The sequence below is a fragment of the Poecilia formosa genome, unplaced genomic scaffold (assembly GCF_000485575.1).
Source record: "Poecilia formosa unplaced genomic scaffold, Poecilia_formosa-5.1.2 Scaffold465, whole genome shotgun sequence".
In the NCBI taxonomy this organism is placed as follows: Eukaryota; Metazoa; Chordata; class Actinopteri; order Cyprinodontiformes; family Poeciliidae; genus Poecilia; species Poecilia formosa.
Window position 1 is genome coordinate 262,472 of NW_006800404.1, and position 1,784 is coordinate 264,255.

Here is a 1,784-nt window from a genome sequence, read left to right on the forward strand (position 1 = left end):
TTGTTTGCAATTTTGATTAAAGAAGATGACATGATTCTTTGGGGTTGCCATTGGCACTGTTGCCTTTGGGGGGCGCCTTTGAAATGAGGAAGGAAAAGGATGAAAGCAAGGATATAAAGGAATGACACAATAGCGGAAGAATATTTCCTTCATATTAATTTCTTTTTGTGTGTTTTTTCATTAAAATTGTGAAATTAAGTGCCAAACTTCTCCAGACTTCAACTATTTTGAAGTCCGAAGCGGAAGCGATGCTTTATAGCTCTCCTTACGTTGATTGCAGCGAAAGAGAGATGGAGAGAGACAGAGAGAGAGAGAGAGAGGAGCGACCAAACAGGCTGAAGGAACCACTGCACTAAGAGCGCACCGGGTCCTTGGGCAGCAGGAAGACGCACAACGCTGACATGGGAGTCGAGATCGAGACACTCACGCCGGGAGACGGTAAGAGCCGCTGCACAGGAGGGGTGGAGAGGGAATGTAAGAGAGCCCGTCTGTCCGCTCTCCTGTCTAATTCCGCTCCAGGACTCAGAAATCACCGCCTGCTCTGCACGGTTCCAACTAAGCGCCTCTCTGCTTCCTCCACAGGAAGGACGTTCCCCAAAAAAGGCCAGACGTGTGTGGTGCATTATGTGGGTGAGTTGGGGAAGGAGATGAAACTTGTTCCTTTTCTGCTCCCTTCTCTGGAGATTGCTCTGAGACGAGCTGGGTGACTGCTGCGGGCAACTGTCTCTGCACCCCAAATAAAACCCTGGCTCAGAATAGTTCTATCCTGGAAGCACCGTGCCAGAAATGATCGGGACCCACAGACGCGGTCACTGCGAGGCACAATTGACATGTTCCTGCCCACACCTGCAGCAGCTGAGGCTTGACTTCCAGCCACACACGTCCCTGGGACTGGTTTTCCTACGAGATTTGGCAGGAAAAGTCCCCCATAACGCGTCATGATCGGTGCTCTGGATTCCACATTGCGCTTCAGTAATAAAAAATAAATAAATAAATAAAAAATACGTGGCTAGAGATCAGCATTTGTCTGCTCTGGATACAATAATACTCATAAACAGCGAGTATGATGAATCCCGCCTCAGGGTTTCCCCAGACAGACAGACAGACAGGGAGCAGGGGGCAGACAGCCGGGCTTTAAATCCTGTCTGATTTCCAGCCTGGTTCTGTCTTTTGTTGGAGTTTCTTCGGGGTCGAGGGGCGGGGGTCAGTGGCAGTTGAGCTGAGCGGATTAGAATCGTCTGGGAGGCTGGAATAATGGCAGCCTCGCTTGTATTGTTGTTCATTTAATATTTTTCAGCAGACACGCACATGAACGCAGTTTCCCTCCGCACCTCATCAGATTCGCCTCAGCCAGTCCTTCCCTCTGGAGCCGAACATCCTCCTCTTGGATATGAAGCTCTTCACACGTCATTTGTCGCACAAAAGGGATTGTTTTTATGGTTTACAAAAAGGAAATGCATGAATTTCAAAATGTACTGACTAGTGTGAAAATTATTATTACAGTGATTCTTGAGAATAGGGACAAAACAGGTCCTATGGATAAAGCACAAAATTTGAATAAAATATACACAAAATATAATTTTTTCAACAATGTATATTTTCCTGGTATTTGCTGAATATTATTTTATTTTAAACATTGTAGTTGGTGGATGATGCCTGTAAAAGCCCTTGTCCAGGAGCAGAACTCAATACATTATAATAGTTTAAAATAATTAAAGAAATACTAAAATTATATATTGTGACAATTAAGTATAAGTAGTCATATAAATAATTATAAAGGTATC

The 1,784-nt window shown here is 44.8% G+C and overlaps 1 protein-coding gene across 2 annotated transcripts in view; it reads left to right on the forward strand.

Moving 5' to 3' along the window:
- The first annotated feature begins 285 nt into the window (after positions 1-285).
- Positions 286-1,784, forward strand: part of fkbp1ab (FKBP prolyl isomerase 1Ab) — a 12,516-nt gene continuing 11,017 nt past the window's right edge. Inside the window, exons 1-2 of one of the 2 annotated variants that reach the window (XM_016664070.1) lie at positions 286-438; positions 583-630. In XM_016664070.1, the coding sequence (XP_016519556.1) occupies positions 402-438; positions 583-630 (85 nt within the window). In that variant the 5' untranslated portion in view covers positions 286-401. The remainder of the gene's footprint in view (positions 439-582; positions 631-1,784) is intronic. The other variant, XM_007578052.2, reaches the window with a different exon arrangement.